Raw genomic sequence first — 20,966 nt, 5'->3', positions numbered from 1 at the left:
CTCTTTTTCATTATCTTTGATCCTCGACCCCCAATTTTTGACTGAGCTGTAGCCTATTGTAGCTTCCCCAGACAATTTTAGTGGTGGTTCCCCTTCGAAAGCAAGAAATAAGCTGCTGCTCTGCTTCTGACGGGTATCCAACAATGACGTCATTTGCAAAACGTCAAACAGGAAGAGGACAGGCTTTAACCCGTATATGAAGACAATTGTATTGGTTAGCACGTCTGCCTCACAGTCAAGAGGTCCTGGGTTCGAATCTCGGGCTCCAGCCCTTCTGTGTAGCATTTTGCATGCTCTTTTCGTGCTTGTGCTCAGGGTACTGAGGCTAATCTTGGTTTAGGCCTTCCTGTGTTATCCCCTCACTTGGGTGTACTCTGGCTTCCTCCCTCATTCCAAAAACATGCATATTCAGTGAATTGAAGATGTTAAATTGTCCAAAGGTGTGAATGTGAGTGTGAATTGCTGTTTGCCCATATGATCACTGTGAGTGGCTGGCGACCAGTCTACGGTTTACCACACGTCTCGGTCAAAGTTAGCTGGGATGATCTCCAGCTCATCCAAAACCCGAATGAAGACAAGCAGTACTGAAAATGAATGGATAGATATTTGAGCAAACTGGAAGCAACACTCATGTTCCCTTTAGTCACATGCATGTCAATACAAACAAGACAATTCAGTGTAGGTAGCTTCAAGCTGTATTTCTCTGCATTTTCTTGTGACATTTCACTTTATTAGGCTTCTAAGTAAATGTGACAATGGAAAAAACAGATGAGTAGCTTTCTGCAGAACAGGAGACAAAACGTGCAAAACATAATGTGAAAATTCATTAGCATGAATCACTGACACCGTTTTATAAGCTGATGTAAATTTACTTGGGCTGTCAAAGTTAAAGTAGTGTTAATGCAATTGATTAATCACAAAACTATCACATTAATCATGAATTAACTTAATAAAACAATGTCTATTGACCGCACGCGCTCCTTTACCTTAACCGCGAATCTGAATCTGGAGGTACAAGGAGGAAGGCACAGGTTGCTATAAGGTCAGTGATCATGATGGTCAATGCTTACACCTGTACAGAGCTGAGGGAGGAGCACACCAGTTGGGGTGACTGGTGTGCTCGGCAGCAAATTTTGCTTCAAAAGTCACCCTGGTGGGACTTTCCATAAAACAAATGTCAATCACATCTAGTGCATCACTGAACTCTGTTTACATCAAAGCACAACAGGTTTAAAATACCATCTCAAAGCAAAATGTGGTATTATGAGTGGCACCTGTGATTAATCACGATTCGTCAAAATTCTCAAGTGTGATTAATCTGATTTTAAAAATCAATCGATTGACAGCCCTAAAATTTACACCAAGGAACTAGACCCATCATTCAGGTCTTTTAAGCCCACACATTTTTATCGACAGACTTGTGTCAGCAGCCATTCGTCACATCAGCAGACACGTTGCGAACAGCTACACCTGACTTGGTCAAGCTGGCCTGCCGAACAGTCTCGGACAAACCTTTGCTTTCATGCAGGCATGATCTGATCTGAGGGTGAAAGGTCACAACTAAAATAGACAGTATCTGATCCTAACAGTGATAAATGCCGTTTGAACCAGTTCAAGTATCTCTGCTCGGATTGATTTTAGTGCATATTTCCGAGTTGCACTGAAGAACACACAAATAAGCAGTAGGGGAAAAAAAACACTTTGCTCAGCTGCTGGTCATAAATAGAGTCCCAGAGATAAAAGCCTACTCTGTGACAGGCAGTAAACCATTTCTTTTCTCTGGTTCCACCGCTTCCTCCATATTTTTTTGTATTTTTTTTTATTTGGAACATCTCTCAGAAATGAGCTCATACTGTATAATGCATGATTAGCGGTCAGTGACAGCCACAGGCTCTGACCACCATGTTGCGGTACTTCTTTAGGATGACGTTGGAGCTGTCATCAAAGTAGAGCACGGAGATCCCGTGGAGCTGCGTGGGAGCACAGCAAGGTTTCGGCACGGTTCCCGGGTTGATAAAGTGCACCTGTGTTTAGAAGACGTATAAATCAGTTTACACAGTTTGTCACAGAGCATGACGTGTGCGGTAAAAGTGGCTGTCACCAGGACTGTCTAAGACATACCAGAGTTTGCACAATAGCGTGGTTCGTGGCATTCATGTAGGAGTTGAGCGGGAAGGCGCACTCCCCCTCGCAGTAGTACGCTGCATAGCCCTCTGGTGCGATGATCCAGTCCTGAAAGGAATAAAACAGGCAAATCCAGCTACGTTTTAAAAAAATAATACATAAAACCTAATATAAATATAAGAATTTATGAACTGTTTTAAACAAAAAATGTACACTTTACCTGCCATCCCAAATCTCTGAAACTGACATACAACTCATGTTTCTTACATCCATCCTTAGATATGCCGAGATCTAAAATTGAGAATTTAAAAATATTAAGAATTACAATTTCTTAGATATCAAGTACTGTAAATACAGGTGCAGTAAATTAGAAAAAATATATATTTTGTTTTTGTTAGCAGTAAGATATAATGAACAAATTATTTTTAAAAAAAACAATAATTAGATTTTCCACTCTGTGTGTCAATAATCTAGAAATATCAGGGAATAATAATAATGTATATTATAATATATATTGAACAAAAATATAAACGGAACACTTGTTTTTGCTCCCATTTGTCATGAGCTGAACTCAAAGATCTAAGACTTTTTATATGTTCACACAAAACATTTATCTCAGATATAGTTCACAAATCGGTCTAAATCTGTGATAGTGAGCAGTTCTTCTTTGCCGAGATGTGGCATATTAAGATGCTGATTAGACAGCAAGATTATTGCAAAGGTGTGCCTTAGGCTGGCCACAATAAAAGGCCACTCTAAAATGGGCATTTTTACTGTATTGGAGGGTGGGGGTGGTCCGAAGACCAGTCAGTATCCGGTGTGGCTACCATTTACCTCACGCAGTGCAACACATTTCTCCTTCGCACAGAGTTGATCCGGTTATTAATTGTGGCCTGTGGAATTTTGGGCCACTCCTGTTCAGTGGCTGTGGGAAGTTGCAGAATATTGGCAGGAACTGGAACATGCTGTCGTATATGCAGAGCCAGAGCATCCCAAACATGCTCAGTGGTCGACACGTCTTGTGAGCATACTGGCCATGCAAGAACTGGGTTGTTTTCTGATTCCAGGAATTATCTACAGATTCTTGCAACACGGGGCCGTGTATTGTCATGCTGCAACATGAGGTGATGGCCGTGGATGAATGGCACAACAATGGCCCTCAGGATCTTGTCACAGTATCTCCATGCATTCAAAATGCCATCAATAAAATGCACCTGTGTTCATTGTCCATAACATATGCTTGCCCATACAATAAACCCACCATGCACCATGGGCCACTAAATCTACAACATTACCAACGAGTGTGTTACCATCTGCCCTATACAGTGAAAACTGGGATTCATCAGTGAAGAAAACACCTCTCCAAAGTGCAAGAAGCCATCGAATGTGAGCATTTGCCCACTCAAGTTGGTTGGCCGGGACGAGAAACTGCAGTCAGGTCAAAATGCAAATGAGCTTCCCTGAGACGGTTTCTGACAGTTTGTGCAGAGACTCTTTGGTTATGCAAATCGGTTGTTGCAGCAGCTGTCCATGTGGCTGGTGTCAGATGGTCTTGGAGGTGAAGATGGTGGATATGAAGCTCCTGAGCTGGTGTGGTTCAATGCGGTCGGCGGTTGTAGGCCTGGTTGAATTTACTGGCGATTTCCCTGAAATGCCTTTGGTGACATCTTATGGTAGACAAAAGAACATTCAATTCAAGGGCAACAGCTCTGGTAGAGAGTCTTGCAGTCAGCATGCCGATTGTATGCTCCCTCAAAACGTGCGACATCTGTGGCTTTGTGCTGTGTGATAAAAGTGTAAATTTTTACTGTGGGCAGCCTAAGACACACCTGTGCAATAATCATGCTGTCTAATCAACATTTCAATATGCCACAATTGTGAGGTTGCTGGATTATCTCAGCAATGGAGAAGTGCTCACTAACACAGATTTAGACAGATTTTTGAAGAGAAATGTGTTTTTTGTGTACAAAGAAAAAATCTTTGATTCAACTCTTGAAAACTGGGAGAAAAAACAAAAGTTTATATTTTTGTGCAGTTGTTTTACTTTTTGAATTGAACGACTAAAAAAAAACCTTTCTGGCATATTCTTCTTTACTGAGATGCAGCTGTAGTTATCCCGTATTTGATCACTACAAGCTATAAAGTAATTGACAATGAAATAATCAAACACTATTTAAAAAGTCAAAATAATCATTATTATTAAGTTTATTCATATAATTCTTTGACTTCATTCTCAAACATGTTTTTTCTCTTCAGTGTGAACTTCGTACAAGACAACCATTGTCTTTGGTGAAAATGCTAGAAATTGATACCTGTTGCGGCCTCGACTGCCTTCAGTGCATCTTGGACAGTCTTCTGTGGTTTTGAGCGGTTCGAATGGCGCCCCCTGTGGCTGTGGGCGGAGCGGATGTTGCGAAAGCGAACCTCATTGGATTTGAAGAAGGCAACCAGGAAGGGTTGCTTTTCTCGTGCTCCGCTGCCTGTTAACAGCCCGGACAGTCGGGGCGTCCGCCTATAACCTGCAGTGCAATAGTGATCAACAGGGGGAGCATTATGAAATACAGTGCGGTCTTCATTTTACAAAGGCGTTCCCGTCCTACAGTGGTGACGTAACCCAAATTTTTATGTAGGTTACTGTAGTCTATTACTAATCTGTGCTAACACAGTACTTCCATCCATCCATTTTCTGAGCCCCTTCTCCTCACTAGGGTCGCGGGCGTGCTGGAGCCTATCCCAGCTATCATCGGGCAGGAGGAGGGGTACACCCTGAACTGGTTGCCAGCCAATCGCAGGGCACAAACAAACAAACAACCATTCACACTCACAGTCACACCTACGGGCAATTTAGAGTCTTCAATTAATGCATGTTTTTGGGATGTGGGAGGAAACCAGAGCGCCCGGAGAAAACCCACGCAGGCACGGGGAGAACATGCAAACTCCACACAGGCGGGGCCGGGGATTGAACCCATGTCCTCAGAACTGTGAGGCTGACGCTCCCCCCGTTTTTCTGACAAATTTTTTTCTAATGACTAATAACAATACCATCTATGTGACTCAAAGACAGGAGTATCTCCCAGTGTCTTAAACCCATATCAAAATAAAACTTGATCTAACTAAATAAGCCGGTCATGTTGCTTATTACGGAGTCGGCAAAGAGTCACTTGCAGTTCCCAGGTTCTCGCGTGAGTTCGCTGTGTCCCAATAAAAACTAGTCAGAAAAACAGGTGGAAAAATAGTTATAAAACAGGGGGGAAACTGAGAAAAATAATTGGATTTGTTTGTTTAATAAGGAAATTCCCATTTTTTACTGTCTGATGATTGTGGACTTCTGGAGACGTCCTTTGCTGAAGCTGCTGTATTATTTGCACAGGTGTTCGATATTGCAGCACTACTGAACACCTAAAAGTATATTGATTACTGATTGTATATCTTTTACACATCATTGTTGATCAGTATTACCGCACTACTGGACACTTTACATAGTTTAATGACTGAATTTTGAACACTGGTGTTTATGTTCTAAATGTATACTTTTGTAGTGGCTTTTCTGCTGTCGTACTAGTGCTAGTACTAGCTCCAACAACTGGAGATAAATTCCTTGTCTGTTTTAACATACCCAGGCACTAAAGATGAATCTGATTCAGATTCTGATCTTTTTCAATCTGAACAAATTCCATCGTTGTGCTTATGAAGGTACGTATCTTGGATTTCTTCCCTTGGATGGAAAAAATGTGTCCATTCAGATTGGATTTTGCAGGTGACAGTGTTCTTGATCAAATATGACACAATAAACACACTTTATATGTGGTAAAACCCCTCCTTGAGCTGTCACCTTATCGTGGTCGAGGGGTTTGTGTGTCCTAATGATCCTAGGAGCAAAGTTGCCTGGGGCTTTATGCCCCCGGCAGGTCACCCATGGCAAACAGGTCCTTGGTGAGGGACCAGACAAAGCATAGCTCCAAAAACCCCAATGATGACAAACAATTCAGGAAGACGTTTTCCCTTGCCCGGACGCCATCACCGGGGCCCCCCTCTGGAGCAAGGCCTGGAGGTGAGGCTCGAATGCGAGCGCCGCCTGGTGGCCGGGCCTGCACCCATAGGGCCCTGCCGGGCACAGCCCGAAAAGGTAACGTGGGTCTCCCTTCCCATGGGCTTACCACCTGTGGGAGAGGTCATAGGGGTCGGGTGTAGTGTGAGCTGGGCGGTGGCCAAAGGCAGGGACCTTGGCGATCCGATCCCCGGCTACAGAAGCTGGCTCCAGGGACATGGAATGTCATCTCTCTGCCAGGGAAGGAGCCCGAGCTGGTGTGTGAGGTCGAGAAGTTCCGACTAGGTATAGTCGGGCTCGCCTCCACACAACGCCTTTGGCTCTGGTACCAGTACTCTCGAGAGGGATTGGACTCTCTTCCACTCTGGAGTTGCCCACGGTGAGAGGCGCCGAGCAGGTGTAGGTATACTTATTGCCCCCCGACTCGGTGCCTGTACATTGGCGTTCACCCCGGTGGACGAGAGGGTAGCCTCCCTCCACCTTTGGGTGGGGGGATGGGTTCTGACTGTTGTTTGTGCCTATGCACCCAACAGCAGTTCAGAGTACCCACCCTGTTTGGAGTCCTTGGAAGGGGTGCTGAAAAGCGGTCCCGCAGGGGACACCATCATTCTGCTGGGGGACTTCAATGCTCACATGGGCAATGACAGTGAGACCTGGAAGGGTGTGATTGGGAGGAACGGCTCCCCCGATGTTCTGTTATTGGACTTCTGTGCTCATCACGGATTGTCCATAACGAACACCATTTTCAAGCATAAGGGTGTCCACACGTGCACTTGGCACCAGGACACCCTAGGTCGCAGTTCGATGATTGACTTTGTGGTCTTGTCATCGGACTTGCGGCCGCACGTCTTGGACACTCGGGTGAAGAGAGGGGCGGAGCTGTCAACTAATCACCACCTGGTGGTGAGTTGGCTCCAATGGTAGTGGAAGATGCCGGTCTGACCTGGCATGCCCAAACATATTATGAGGGTCTGCTGGGAATGTCCAGCAGAGTCCCCTGGTTCTGGGGTTGAGGTCACCGAGGTGGTTAAAAAGCTCATCAGTGGCAGGGCCTCAGGGATAGATGAGATCCACCCGGAGTTCCCGGAAAGCAGTGCACCACCAACACTGTATAGTGGGGATGTGGCTGACCTCGACTCGGGACGTTGTGAGTCTGTGGGGAGAATACTTCGAAGACCTCCTCAACTCCACCGACACGCCTTCCCATGAAGAAGCAGAGTCTGGGTTCTCTGAGGCGGGCTCTCCTATCCCTGGGGTTGAGGTCACTGAGGTGGTTAAAAAGCTCCTTGGTGGCAAGGCTCCGGGGGTCGATGAGATTTGCCCGGAGTTCCTAAAGGCTCTGGATGTTGTGGGGCTGTCCTGGTTGACACGCCTCTCCAACATCGCATGGACATCGGGCACAGTGCCTCTGGATTGGCAGACTAGGGTGGTGGTCCCACTTTTTAAGAGGGTGTGTTCCAACTACAGGGGGATCACACTCCTCAGCCTCTCTGATAAGGTCTATTCAGGGGTGCTGGAGGGGAGGGTCCTTCGGGAAGTCGAATCTCAGATTCAGGAGGAGCAGTGTGGTTTTCGTCCTGGCCGTGCAACAGTGGACCAGCTCTACACCCTCAGCAGGGTCCTCGAGGGTGCATGGGAGTTCCCCCAACCAGTCTAGATGTGTTTTGTGGACATGGAGAAGGCGTTCGACCATGTCCTTCGGGGAGTCCTGTGGGGGGTGCTTTGGGGTACCGAACCCCCTGATACGGGCTGCTCGGTCCCTTTACGACCAGTGTCAGAGCTTGGTCTGCATGGCCAGCACTAAGTCGGACTCGTTTCCAGTGAGGGTTGGACTCCGCCAAGGCTGCCCTTTGTCACCGATTCTGTTCATAACTTTTATGGACAAAATTTTTAGGCGCAGCCAAGGTGTAGAGGGGGTCCGGTTTGGTGGCCTCAGAATTGCATCTCTGCTTTTTGCAGATGATGTGGTTCTGTTCGCTTCATCAAGCCGTGATCTCCAACTCTTACTGGACCGGTTCGTTGTGGTAAAGGAGCTAAGCCGGAAGGCGAAGCTCTCGATTTACCGGTCGATCTACGTTCCTACCCTCACCTATGGTCATGAGCTGTGGGTCGTGACCGAAAGAACAAAATCCCAGATACAAGCGGCCGAAATGAATTTCCTCCGCAGGGTGTCCGGGCTCTCCCTTAGAGATAGGGTGAGAAGCTTGGTCATCCGGGAGGATCTCAGAGTAGAGCCGCTGCTCCTCCACATCCAGAGAAGCCAGATGAGGTGGCTGGGGCATCTGATTCGGATGCCTCCCGGACGCCTCACCGGTGAGGTGTTCCGGGCACGTCCCACCGGGAGGAGACCCCGGGTACGTCACAGGACACGCTGGAGAGACTACGTCTCTCGGCTGACCTGGGAACGCCTTGGGATCCCCTCGGAAGAGCTGGAGGAAGTGGTTGCGGAGAGGGAAGTCTGGGCGTCCCTGCTAAAGCTACTGCCCCCGCGACCCGACCTCGGATAAGCGGTAGAAAACGGATGGATGGATATGTGGTAAATAATGCATGATGTTGACTGACCATGGTTGTCTTCCAGGACCAGCTGCAGGCCACGGTTGTGCTCTGGGTTGGCCAGCCAAAGATTACTAGTGGCAGTCAGGTCAAAGATGAGCCAGCCCTGCTCTGCAACCCACACCTCTCGCTGTTCCAACAGCACCAGCTCCACTTCACTGCAGGAAATTAATAACAATCAAAGATGTATTATATTGTTCTTGGGTAAATTCAGAGTATTACAATTTTCAAAACACTGAGGGAAATGCATTTAAAACAACATCCGTCCATGAAATAATCCTTCTAGTCCCCAAAGGTGAATCATTTAGCGAATGAAGTTAAGAGTCAGCCCATTCATTTCACTGCTGGAGTAAGTTAACAATATATGTTACGAGTAAAGAAATCAGGAGCAATATCATACTTTACCTCACAAACTTGTTAATAACACAGACAATGCTTGAGCAAAATGACTGAATCGTGTGTGGTCTTGCTCCAACAACCAACGTGTCTTCTTCAGGGCAGATTTCACAGACAATAGCTTTGTTTACAGTGTGATTTTTAGACCCTCAAGCAGACGTCTGTCTTTGTTCCTGACACCTGCTCGTCTGTGCTGAGTGGCCTTTATGGAAGGTACTGCGAATGACAATGGTCTTGCCCTCATCAGTGTCGTCAGCCCTACTGTCACCGATGAAGGACCCCGCTGCCCATCCTCCACCACATCCCTCCAACATGCTGAATAAGCAAGTCAAGCACAGTGACTTTAAAATGTGTAAAAGCAGCCTTTCATAGTGTTAAAAGAAAATATCAGCATTAGAAATTTATTTTGGTACAGTGACTTTAAAATTCTCATTAGGGATTATAATTACTAGTAATACACCTTTCCAGGTAGCAGAGAGTGATTGACTATCTCTGACTTGAACTGAAAACAATGACAAAAACTTATGTTTGGGGTTCCACTGTCAGTTAATTCGCCAGTGATCATGTAAACTATGTATGAATTTCCACCATGTCAGTTTCTGAATCAATTTAGCTATTGAAATGTAAATTACACCCAGCATTTTGTCTCCCTTGGAAATAATGTACTTTACATAACATCTTCTATTCGACTTTACCATGTTTTCTCAATCATGCTACCTTGGTCAAATGACAAGCAAGGGTATGTTTACTAGTCTGTGTTTTTGCCACCCATAAGTATGTGTGATGTCATGATGAAAAAAATCCATAAATAGAAATATAAAAATCCATCCATCCATCCATCTATCCATCCATTTTCTGTAATAAAAATGATTTAAGTGGCAAGGCGCCCAGGAGAATATGAATAGGCTTGGTTTCTTCTAACAGTTTATGCAGAGACTCAATCAGTCCTGTGTAGTTCCTCAATCTGTGTGGATTCTACCGGGTATGTCCTTCTGTTGGAAACTTGTGAGATATCAACAGATATTCAACAGATGTTAGCTATGCATCAAGTTATGATAAGATGAAAACCCTAATATACAATCTAACGTGATGTCCGCTTTGTTGGAAGTGTTGTGACAAGGCAGGAAAGAAAATGTATCAAATCTTAGCAGTTAGCATGTAAGGAAATAGCAGTTAGCATGTAAGGAAATGGTGTTTATGTGCATTGGTTTACTTGTATATATATATTTATATATATGTAGGGTGATTGAAAAGTAACTCCCTATTTTAAAATACTATTTTTTGTGTATATTCCATGATTAAAGGAGCAAGTCTATTCTACCAAGCCAACGAACTTGGAAGAACTTGAAGGGCAACTACAAGAAGTTATGTCTGCCATCCCACAAGAGTTCCTTTTGAAAGCAGTTAATGCTGTTCCCAGGCGGCTTGAGAAACTGGTGGCTAATGCTGGCGCCCACATCGAATTTTAAATAAAACTCTATCCAATACACTTTCTTCTTATGTTTATTTCTTGTAAGAATTATAGTTCAGAAATAAATTACAAGTACTTAAAAATAGGGTGTTACTTTTCATACAGTATATCACATGAGATATACCACAACCTCAGTTCACTGGGAATAAGAGTATTAACTAACTAACTTTTTCTTTGGATTTCTGTCTGTTTTTTGCCATATTTATTTCAAAAGAAGGACCAGTCTCAACCAGCGGGGTCAAGAAAAAGGAATATGAGAAGGAAGAACATTAAATGAAGACACAATACTAGGAAATGTTGTTTTGAAATCCAAACAAATTGGAGATTGAAAAGCATCTGAAACATATTGTTCAACTTTGAAAGTTTCACAGTATATCATGCTCAACCTAAACAATATTCCAACAAAACAACACATAGCAAATACCTAAACCCTTGAAAGCAAAGCACAAGCAAAATAAATGGCAGGTCTCGACCCCAGATACCCAACAAACACACAGTTGATGGGACAATTGGTCCTCAGGCAACTGGTCCTCAAAATTGCATACCTAGGACAATTGGTCCTTGCAATAAATTTAACAACTTAAATGCTGATTTTATTTTATTTTTTACAAATGTAAAACTAACATTTTTTAAACAAAAAAACAAGACCAACAATTGCTAACAAATTGATCTTTATTACAAATAAGAGATAAGTGTTTCACACTTTATTACAAATAACAGAAAAATGTATAACACTACTTTAATTTGTATTATTATATATTTTTTTATTATTGTTATTTTTACAAATCAGAGCTATATTTATCACAATCATATGTAATCTCAGTATATATACAGAGCAGGTGTAGGTGTTGGGTTTTCCACCATGCAGGTTGTGGCTGATGCCACACAAAAACTCTGGAGTGGTCTTCTTGCCTTCATTGAGGGCAACTACAAGGTTGTGGAGGCGCATCTGAAGTTCTACGTAGTTTCTCTTCACATGCTTGGTTGGGCACACCAGACCTGTCGCCATACCTCAGTCTTCAGGGGGGAACTTAAAATTCATCGGGGTCACAATTATTATTACCCTACAGACAGTACATACTGTCCATCCATCCATTTTCTGAGCCGCTTCTCCTCACGAGGGTCGCGGGCGTGCTGGAGCCTATCCCAGCTATCATCGGGCAGGAGGCGGGGTACACCCAGAACTGGTTGCCAGCCAATCGCAGTGCACAAACAAACAAACAACCATCCGCACTCACATTCACACCTACGGACCAACATTGAATGCCCGTGACCTTCGATCCCTCGGGCGGCACTGCATCAAAAACCGACATCAATGTTCGACTTCGACCCACAGTAGCTGAATTTCCACCGGCGCCCTGCAGGTTGATGGCGCCGGTGGAGGACGTTGTTAACCCGGGCCACAACCGATCCGGTATGGAATTCTTTGGATGAACGCTCATATTTGTTTGGCAAAGTTTTAAGCCGCATGCCCTTCCTGACGCAACCCTCTGCATTTATCCGGGCTTGGGACCGGCCTACAGTTTGCACTGGCTTGTGCCCCCCATAGGGCTGCATTACCTAGATGACCAGATGATACATTTAATTATGCTGCAAAATCGATCAAGAAGGTGGCAGCGTAGATGGTATGTAGAAGCAAGGGGAACCTTGAGTACGTCATCACACCAAGTGACTAAAATGGATCAATCACGAGAGATGATCTCTGCGGCATTCTACGCGCAGCAACAATTTTTGCTGTATGCGCGTCAAGTGACACTGAGGGGCCGCATAGGGGCCGCGCGGCTAGATTTGCCCATTCATCCTTTCTTTAAAAATGTGAAGTTTACCAGTACCATTTGCTGAAAAGAAGCCCCACACAATCATGTTCCCACCTTCGAACACCATTGTTGGTATGGTGTTTTTTAGGGTGATGTGCAGTGCCATTTTTCCTCAAAACACCTCCTGGTGTGCATTATGGCATCCAAACAGTTAAATTTTGCTCTCATCAGACCACATTATATTCTCCCAGTATTGAACTGGTTTGTCCAAATGTTGTTGTGCAAACTTTAAACAAGCTTTGACATGCTTTTTTTTAAGCAATGGGGTCTTGCCTGGTGAGCGTGCATACAGGCCATGGCGGCGGAGTGCATTACTCACTGTTATCTTTGTGAGAACAGTACCTGCTAATTCCAGGTCTTTTTGAAGCTCTCCACAGGTGGTCTTTGGCTCTTGGACAACACTTCTGATTATTCTTTGCGCTCCTCTGTCAGAAATCTTGTGAGGAGCACCTGATCAATGCAAATTTATGGTGGTATGATTGGCTTTTCACTTACGTATTATGGCCCCAACCGTGCTCACTAGAACGTTCAGAAGTTTAGATATGCGCCTGTAACCAATGCCATTGTTATGTTTTGCAACAAGTAGTTTGCGATGGTCTTGAGACAGCTCCCTGCTCTTACCCATCATGAGATGTGTCTTGACTCACGCCTTGGCAATGAGACCTTTTTGTAGGCCATCAATTAGCACTGAACCAGTTGATATTCGTTTGCACTGACAAGGGGCTGGATTGCTGTTTGATTATTGATAGATTTTAGGTGTGGTCTTGGCTTTCCATCCCTTTTTGCATCTCCCTTTCTTCATGTGTTCAATACTTTTTCCCTGTGTCATTTCACATTATTACACACAAGTTAATTTCTGATCTTATTTATTCTACTTTCTTTGTATGTATAGATTACTTGGGTTGTGGTGAAAATTTCAAGTCAATAGCACCTTTGGAATATATATTTACTGAGAAAAATGGTGACATGTTAAATACTTATTTCAGCTGCTATATATGCCTCGCTGGGTGTGTTCCCTGGAGAGTGGTCAACAATAGGTTCAGTAGGAATCCTACCCGAGGACTCCACTCACTTTTGAAGACTAGTTGTCCGAGGACCAGCTTTCCTACAATCTAAACGAATATGACAGACATTCCACAAAAAGACTGTATCGAAAATATTATACTTTGCCATAACCGCAAATTGTAATTATAGGGGCTTACGGTCAAGGAACTTTTGTCATTCACAAAGTCATTATTACAGAAACAAAACCGAATGTCAGAACTGCATTTGTCGTTGTTGCTGTTGTTTTAAAGATATTTGAATACAATTCTGCGAAATTCTTTTGGGAATAGACAGTTGCTGCAATGTCAAGTGATACCACTTACAGTATATTCAAGGTATTTTGCCCGCGGGAGGGAGTGGTTTTTCAATATGCAATCTTTGTACTTTATACTGCAATGTAATATACAGTCTGTGGTTGAGAATAATTGTGAGTTCACAAAATTAAATTGGCAGCTCAGAAATGACAAGCTGTTCACTTCAAGTAATAAATGCATATAATTTTCCACAGCGAAATACACTGTACAACAAGGGTGGGCAAACATATTTTTAAATGTTACGTATATACATTAATAAATTTATATTTTTTATTTAAAACGGAGAGACGGCCAGATCATTCCTACATGAGGTTAAAAAAAGTTTAGATGTGTATAGTATTTTATTTTAATATAAATTAATAACAATTAATTAATTAATTAATACTTGGAATTAATTTAATGATAATTAATCACGCCCTGCAATTGGGTGGCAACCAGTTCAGGGTGTACCCCGCCTCCTGCCTGAGGATAGCTGGGATAGGCTCCAGCACGCCCGCAACCCCAGTGAGGAGAAGCGGCTCAGAAAATGGATGGATGGATGGGATAGATAATTAATCACTGGTAGGCGGCACGATGGGCGACTGGTTAGCACATTCGCCTCACAGTTCTGAGGACCCGGGTTCAAATCTGGCCTCGCCTGTGTGGAGTTTGCATGTTCTCCCCGTGTCTCCGTGGGTTTTCTCCGGGCACTCCGGTTTCCTCCCACATCCCCAAAACATGCATTAATTGAAGACTCTAAATTGCCCCTAGGTGTGACTGTGAGTGTGAATGGTTGTTTGTTTATATGTGCCCTGCGATTGGCTGGCGACCAGTTCAGGGTGTACCCCGCCTCTCGCCTAGAGTCAGCTGGGATCGGCTCCAGCCAGCCCGCGACCCCAGTGAGGATAAGCGGTGTAGAAAATGAAGGAATGAATAATTACTGGTAACCAATTAGTTAATTAAATGTTGATGTACACATTTTAGTTTTTATTAATATTTGGATTGTATTATTTACAATAAATCATTTAACCTATAATTTAATGAGCTGAATTAATAATAAAAAATAATTAATACATTTTAAATAACCAATTCCATGGGGGAAAGAATGCAACAAATGTGAATGGTCAGTTAATGAATGGAGCAGCCAGTATCTGCCCACCCCTACTCTACGAGAAGTACCATAAAAATAAAACCGAGACAAGCAATGAACAAGATGCTTACCTGTCTGCAGCCTCCTGCAAGACCTGGTAGAGGCTGATTCGGACCGTTTCATTTTCAAAGCGTTCCTGGGTGAAATCCTTAAAAATCCTCAACTCTGCCGCCGTGACAGCCTCTCCCTCTGGGATACGGGAAAGATCAAATCTAAATTCCTTTTGGTGCTTCTTGTATAGAAGTTCTTGATCCCGAGCAACTGTTAGGAAAAAGAAAAATAGACATGGGGAAATTATTTACACATTCACATTGAACTTCTGGCAGAAGCTGTAAGTCAACATTTGATTGAGGCTTTTATGTGCAATTTACAATCTACTCCATTACAATAACAACATGATTCATGGTTTATTGTTTTAAACCAGCTGCCATACACTAAACATATAGCTCTCATAGAGAAAGCTTGTCCCTTGGGAGGAAAAGTCAAGCCACTGTCAGATGCTAAACCAGTCTGGGATGTCAAGATCTGTCAAAACTGTTAAAGACTCGAACAATTCTCTGATGTGTGTCGCCTCTCGCCACATCTCGGAAGCGGCGCAGCAGGAATAGAAAAACCCTCGACTCAGTCTATGACATGATTGATCTAAACATCACTTAAGTCTGCCATACATGCCAATACGGAGGATAAAAACACCCAGAACCCAATTTGGCTCCCACGTGTGGACCACAAGAAAAGGCACTGCCCGGAAAACCACAACTGCCAGTGTGCTTTTAGAAACGCATTCACATTAAGTATAGAAATCCACACAATTCATGTCTCTGCCAGATTGTGTACCACTCACGCCCCCCTGATCCATTTCCAATGTATCACTGTCCCTCATTGTTGACGATAGACGTCAAGCAGCAGTAGCATTGTGGCTTTTCCTCCCTGCCAGATGAAACCTTTCTCAGACTTTCCAGAAGAATGGCAGTCAAAAAAGACCCCAAAACCTTGTGACACTTCCCAGTGTTTTTGCAGCATTAGTCAACTTGTTTGTCCTTGGAAAGATCACTGAAGGTCTCCGGCGAAGGTGTACAGAGCAGACCAGTGCAGTGATCAGCAGCTTTAAACGGACTGCTGACTTCATTGTAACATCATATAACACAAAAGCCTTAATTTCAGTGCCCGAAAGGGCTCACACACACTGACAGTCTTTTAAAAACACTTCTAATGCCATAACCCCCCCCCCCCCTCCTCCCACACACACACACAGCCTCACTCGCTCTAAAGAGCTGAGCATTCTGAACCCTGCTAGTCATTTGTGTGACCACAATTAAATGCTGGAGGGGAAGAGGGGGTATTTTTATGAAAGCAATAATTGCTTGTAAGGACTTGGCGTGTTTATGTTAAGGACCATTAGCTGCAAAGATCAGACCTCAGATATGCAAACTTCCCTCTGGGAGGGATTTCAACACTTCAGTTTACCCCTGACACTGCAGGGCCACACAGACATGGAGCGTCCATTAACCATTTGTGATTTCATGAAACTTTTTTCTGGGTGGTTTTTCAGACTTATTGGAGTGGTAGCGAAATAGAAAAAAAACATGAATTGGTAAATTATTTGTGAAGACGTTAAGATATCAAGTGCATCATTTGAAGCTCAGCCTTTTCATGCGGTCTATTACTCAAGAGAAAACCTTTCCCCCATTCACACCATTTACAGGTTGCATGTGTTGACAAGTTTGACAGCATTGCATAGACTCCAAAATGTTTTCTTACAGATTATCACAGTTGCCAAAAGGACCTTGTCAAAACAAATGTTCCCCGTATGCATACATCTGCTCCAGACAGTGTCTGTTTGTTTAGGATTTGCAGAGATTCATGAAGTTTGACAATCAGTACAATTGTAGTGTCTAATCTACAAAAGTACTGCGAGGATGGACGTCTTGGAAACCACTTGTTTTGGAGTGAGTGTACAGAATGAGAAAATTACAGCGATTTTCTTAGCATGATCCCCTCACGTGATCCCTGACATCAGTTTAGCAGAACAACTGTTAAGTGTTTTTCGTGTAACTTTTTCTTCTTTAAACGAAAAGCTGTTAAATCTGTCAGTATAGAAAAGTCCATACTGCACCCATGTGTATATTCAATACTATACATTGCAATGTGCAGAAATCTCAAAGGTGCATGGCAATAATACAAACACATTCTCACAATGCCATTCCACCATAACTGTGGTATGCAACGACAACCACTTTGCACATTTTGTGTTGGGTGAATAAACACTCTCTAATAATGGTGACTGCATTAAAAGCCTCCCTCTGACTCAGGCTAACGAAACATTTAATGCATAGTCCACCTGCAGGATATACCTTCATCTGCTAGAAGCCGTGATCTTTACAGGGGAAATGCCGTAATCCATTTAAGTCTTAAATCCATCGTCTGGGGACCACCATGCTGCTCCAACACAATGAGGGGGCCCAAGTTACAAACGTAGAAAATGATCGAAATGGGAGGCTATGGTGTACTTGAGAAGGGAAACCCTGCATTAATGATGTGTCTTCATATCTATTGTTTAAGAGGGCATGCTTGCATGTGTAAAAATGGATTTTAAAAGCCTTTGTGTATTATTCAAACATGCCACGTTGTCCTCTTTTAGATTTATGAATCTCAGATGGCTGTTTATTTGTATGTATAAGTTCAAACTCAATGACATTCATGCGAATGGACTAAGAGTATAAACATTTCTTTAAGATAAACTTCATCTCTTCCCAATTGGCCTTTAACCTTCCGCCAGCCCCTGAGGCAGCATTGCTGCAGGATGAAATGTAACATCCACACTGGCACCAAGCTGTCTATACTCTTCTATCACACAGAAGCCTTTGTTGAAACTCCGCTGGAAACTGAATTTACATCCTTCAAAAAAGTGAAAGCTAAGAGTAACAAAGGCAAAACTAACTTCAGCAACATTGCAACTTCCCTACGTCTGCCTCAGAGCTTCCAAGAAATTTGGAAAAAAAAATTTGTTTTATACTGTCGTATCAGGCCCATTTTAATTCACATTTTTAATTCAAAGGGGCACGTGTTCGAAGCATGTAACTAGAATGTCTGCCTCACAGTCAAATGTTCTGTGTATATTTTGGCTTGGGCCTTGTCTAGAGTTTGTATTTTATCCCCATGCTTGCATTGGATTTCTCTGGGTACTCCACTTCTTCCCACATTCCAAAAACATGAGGCCCCCACTCCCCACAAAGCAGAGAAATGGCACGGACTGTTGACAGAAACATAAGACACTGAAGTTACCCTAAAAATGGCATTACGGTCATTATGAGACAAAGTGTATTCACCCACTATAATTATTAGGAAAGAACCATTACTATTTATGAAGTACAAGCTTAACAAGCCTTTTTCACCCCAGTGTCACTTGCTGTATCTGACTCTAAATAGTCCATAAAAGAGCCTATTGATTGTCTGCCTGTATGTGCCTGTGATTGACTGGTGACCAGTCCAGGGTGTACACCAGCTCTCACCCAAAATCAGCTGGGATAGGCTACAGCTCACCTGTGATCCTGAACATGATAAGTGGGAAAAAATAAAACCAATGCATAACCTGAATTAAAAGCTCCTCTCCTCCATTCCACATTGTCTTGCAAATGAGTATAATGATGTGATGATATATATTTAGCAATTTGCATTCTGGATGATCTACAGGTTTGCTGGTCTGTGTGTTTACATTCAAATCCATCCATCCATTATCTGAGCTGCAAACAACCATTCGCACGCACATTCACACCTACGGGCAATTTAGAGTCTTCAATTAACCTACCACGCATGTTTTTGGGATGTGGGAGGAAACCAGTGAAACTCCACACAGGCGGGGCCGGGGATTGAACCCCGGTCCTCAGAACTGTGAGGCAGACGCTCTAACCAGACATCCACTGTTCCGCCTGTTTACAGTCAAATAATAAATATCAATATTATTACAGACATATGGCACTGGAAGTGTTCATGTGATAAACTTACTGAGATTGACAAAACTCATCACCATGTCAGCATCATCCAGGAAACGACTGTCCTGGAGGGTCACCATGTTGGAAGTCTGAGGGAGCAAATGGGGATTGTAGCTGGAATATCTCGTCTGCGGCGCGTCAGTCGAGGCAGTATTGTACAGGTCCAGCATGAACAACGGGGCAGCGTTGAGCCTCGTGTGGACTTGCGTGGGTCGCGGGCGATGAGGCAGCCCCAGGATGGAGAGGATCTCCCGCTGCATGTCCTTGCGCTCCTGGCTCCTCAGTCGGCGGTGGATGAAGCTGGAGCGCACCTCGTTGCCCACGGAGAAGTTGGAGAAGGACACCTTAGTGGACAAGACGCCACAATTCCATGTTAGGAAAATAAGAAGTGTCCCCAAGGCGCATGTCACAGTTCGAACCATGTTTTTTTTTTAAGCGTTTCTCTAAAAGATATTGGTAATCGATCACATAAATATTCCCAGTATCAAATACCTAGCAGGATAATCACCTCATAAATGTCTATTAGCTAGCTGCAAAAAAAAAAAAAAACGCTCTAACACTGTGCTCTCCTGTATTTCAGTTGTGTGCTTGTCTTTCTTATGGCAATTTTGGAGCGCGTTCAGAAACACTATGCAACGGGAGGAGGGGCGGGGGGGGGGGGGGGGGGGCGGTGGTCAGGGTGGGATTAAAGAGAAGATGAAGAATAGGTGAAGCGCACCTATCCTGTCATGTTGGAGCCTTGAGTGGGGCTATTTTAACTCCAAGTGCCGTGATAGTTGTTTGAATTGTATTTAGACCATTTAAAAAACATATTTGTAAAAAAAAATACAATACCATATATATATTTTTCTTTTTCAAATGGACTCATTTTTTCGAAATTGAATTATTTCCCGAAGCTTTTAAGATCTCTCACGAATCACGATACACTGCCCCGACACACTGGTTGGAATTCCCTGCTCTCAAGAGTTAAAAAAAAAAAAATCCCACATTCCCCTAATCAACACAGACTTCTTTGAAGTGAAACAACCAAGTCGGTCCCACCCTAATCATTTGGGGGGGTGTCTACTCTGAGGAGTGATCGGCTGCAATTCAGTAGCATGAAGGGACTTGCCAATGGCTCCAGTGAATTAGTGCAACAATGTGCGAAACACTCACTGTTACTTTAATAGGCGGGTAATAGCTGAAGGCGTGGGTGAAGAGTGGCAAAAGTTAAATCCAATTTTTAGGTGCAGATTATAACGAGTGCTATTTTTGAGGATAGTAATTTAATCGAACAATACTCGTGAACCTGCAAAGTAATTACAAAGTATTATAGGCCTATATGTCGTTTTCATAATTTGATCAATAACAGTTAAGGCCCAGTATACCCCAGTGAATTTTATATTTAAAAATCAATTAGTTGTACTGATGAGTATTTTAATTAGTGGCAGTTGTTCAAAAGATAATAATTGATTACAAGGAGAAAAAAAAATCTCAAGTGTTATTTTTCGCCTAAATGTCTGTACCGTTATCTGTCCCAAATTAAATGTCATGATTAGCAACATGCTTTCTGTAGATGCGAATTACATTTTCTGATATATAAGATTTTTCTCTTATTGCTTAATATGCCTTTTCTATATAACTAACAAAAAAGCCGCTTTGTGTCTTAATAGTTCCTTTTTTTGTTGTTGTTCTTTTACAAATTGCCCTTTTATATCCCCCAAGCTGTCTTACCGTTAAATGCCACTGGAGGGAGCTTCATCGTGTTGTTGAAATACACAAGAGGGATCTGTGATCTGAAGTGCCAAGATGTGCCTATGAGGGGCCGTTAGGGACGTTATTCAGGATTAGCTCTCACACTTACTATTCATATGCTTTCACACAGACGCAAACTACTGAAACTCTCATACGCACAAGTCTTGCTCTCATAAAGACTACTCAAACGCTCTCATAAAGACTACTCAAACACTCTCATACACACGAGTCTTGCTCTCATAGACTACTCAAACACTCTCATAAAGTCTATTCAAACTCTCATATGCACGAATCTTGGCGTGTCGTGTATGACATAGGGCTAGGCTGGCTCGTCTTTCAAGAGCGAG

The 20,966-nt window shown here is 43.3% G+C and overlaps 1 protein-coding gene across 3 annotated transcripts; it reads right to left on the bottom strand.

The window, feature by feature from the left end:
• Window positions 1–271: 271 nt before the first annotated feature.
• Window positions 272–19,476, bottom strand: LOC133483995 (bone morphogenetic protein 7-like). 3 transcript variants are annotated; one of them, XM_061785995.1, is made up of 8 exons: window positions 19,394–19,476; window positions 18,899–19,229; window positions 14,968–15,157; window positions 8,735–8,883; window positions 4,437–4,643; window positions 2,345–2,415; window positions 2,122–2,232; window positions 274–2,024 (listed from the first exon to the last, which is right to left on the bottom strand). In XM_061785995.1, the coding sequence occupies exons 2-8, from the start codon at window positions 19,143–19,145 to the stop codon at window positions 1,875–1,877; spliced, it is 1,125 nt and encodes a 374-aa protein (XP_061641979.1). In that variant the 5' UTR covers window positions 19,146–19,229; window positions 19,394–19,476; the 3' UTR covers window positions 274–1,874. The 3 variants fall into 3 exon arrangements, with proteins under 3 accessions (XP_061641978.1, XP_061641979.1, XP_061641977.1); XM_061785993.1 differs by having other exon boundaries at window positions 277–2,024; window positions 18,899–19,473; XM_061785994.1 differs by lacking the exon at window positions 2,345–2,415 and having other exon boundaries at window positions 272–2,024; window positions 18,899–19,473.
• Between the last annotated feature and the right edge of the window lie 1,490 nt (window positions 19,477–20,966).

Source organism: Phyllopteryx taeniolatus, chromosome 9 (genome assembly GCF_024500385.1).
Source record: "Phyllopteryx taeniolatus isolate TA_2022b chromosome 9, UOR_Ptae_1.2, whole genome shotgun sequence".
Taxonomy (NCBI): domain Eukaryota; kingdom Metazoa; phylum Chordata; class Actinopteri; order Syngnathiformes; family Syngnathidae; genus Phyllopteryx; species Phyllopteryx taeniolatus.
Note: the sequence above shows the minus strand (reverse complement) of the source record. Positions and strands in the feature narration are given on the sequence as shown.